This window comes from Debaryomyces fabryi, assembly GCF_001447935.2.
Source record: "Debaryomyces fabryi strain CBS 789 chromosome Unknown contig00408, whole genome shotgun sequence".
Taxonomy (NCBI): Eukaryota; Fungi; Ascomycota; class Pichiomycetes; order Serinales; family Debaryomycetaceae; genus Debaryomyces; species Debaryomyces fabryi.
In genome coordinates this window covers 1-1,157 of record NW_015385832.1, presented here as the reverse complement: position 1 = coordinate 1,157, position 1,157 = coordinate 1, and the positions used below count along the sequence as shown (strand labels likewise).

The following is a 1,157-nucleotide window of genomic DNA, read 5'->3' as shown; positions in this document are numbered from 1 at the left end:
GCCGCATCAATGTCGCAAATAATTTATGAATGTCGCCATCAATTACGTTAGTAAAGTATAACACTTACCAGTTGATATATTGGAAACATCATTACTATAGCTTTTGTTGAATATACCGAATATGTCGGATATTAGCACTGTTCAATTACATTCCATTGCATTATTCAATCTTTCGGACCATATAACGCGACAAGAGAAGAGCAAATTTGGTATTTTATTAGGAACTACTGATAAGACTACGATCACGGTGACCACGTCGTTTGAATTGCTATTTGATAATGACTTAGATATCAGCACAGAGTTCTTGAAGAAGAGGTTGGACCAGTTTAATGCAGTTCTCCCACAATATACTATGGTAGGTTTCTACCAACTAATTAACGAACAAGATCCGAATTCTGCTACGTTGTCTGTTTTGAGACAATTACAGGATTATCAAAAGCGTACGTCGGTACAAGAGAAGCATCTCATATTCACACTAATAAACATGGGTAAGTTTCATAATGCGGAAGGTGCAGAACCATTTAAGAGCTTTTTACATGAAAATAGGTCGTTGCCTCTCCGTACATCAATATTGGCAAATGAGACCGAAAATATTGCCACTTCTACTATAGTGAACCATCCGAATTATTTCTCATCCGAGATATCGCGAGATGCTAATGATATAAATAACGATTTCAAGCTAGATAAACATAATGAAGAATTGTCTGTATCTGTTAACCAATTGCACGCGAAGGTGGAGAGCATCATAAAGTATTTGCAACACAGACCAAAAGACAATGAATCGAAAAATCTTGAACAAGAAATCAAAACGCACAATCTAATTGGGCACTTATCTTCGAAAATAGTCTCATTTCAACGAAACCATGCTTCTGGGGACCATAGCGTACAATTGCAGGCAACCCAACTAAGCTTGCTTACAGCTCAATTGTTAGCACTAGATAACTTGAAGTCACAGATTGCAAAAAATATCATACGTTTCAGCATTCATACCAACCCTCAAAGTATAGGACCAATCAGGCATTAAATATAATCAAATAAACGCATAATGGAATCACTAAAAATTATTGTACGTTTCTGTATTCATACCAACCCGCTAAGTATACGACCATTAAACATTATCAAGTAAACGTGAAATGGAATTACTTCAGCAGAAAAAG

The 1,157-nt window shown here is 36.0% G+C and overlaps 1 protein-coding gene across 1 annotated transcript; it reads left to right on the top strand.

The window, feature by feature from the left end:
* Positions 1-121: 121 nt before the first annotated feature.
* On the top strand, positions 122-1,024 carry AC631_05986 (uncharacterized protein; the record flags this gene model as incomplete). The annotated part of the gene is made up of 1 exon (XM_015614815.1): positions 122-1,024. The coding sequence occupies one exon, from the start codon at positions 122-124 to the stop codon at positions 1,022-1,024; it is 903 nt and encodes a 300-aa protein (XP_015464357.1).
* Between the last annotated feature and the right edge of the window lie 133 nt (positions 1,025-1,157).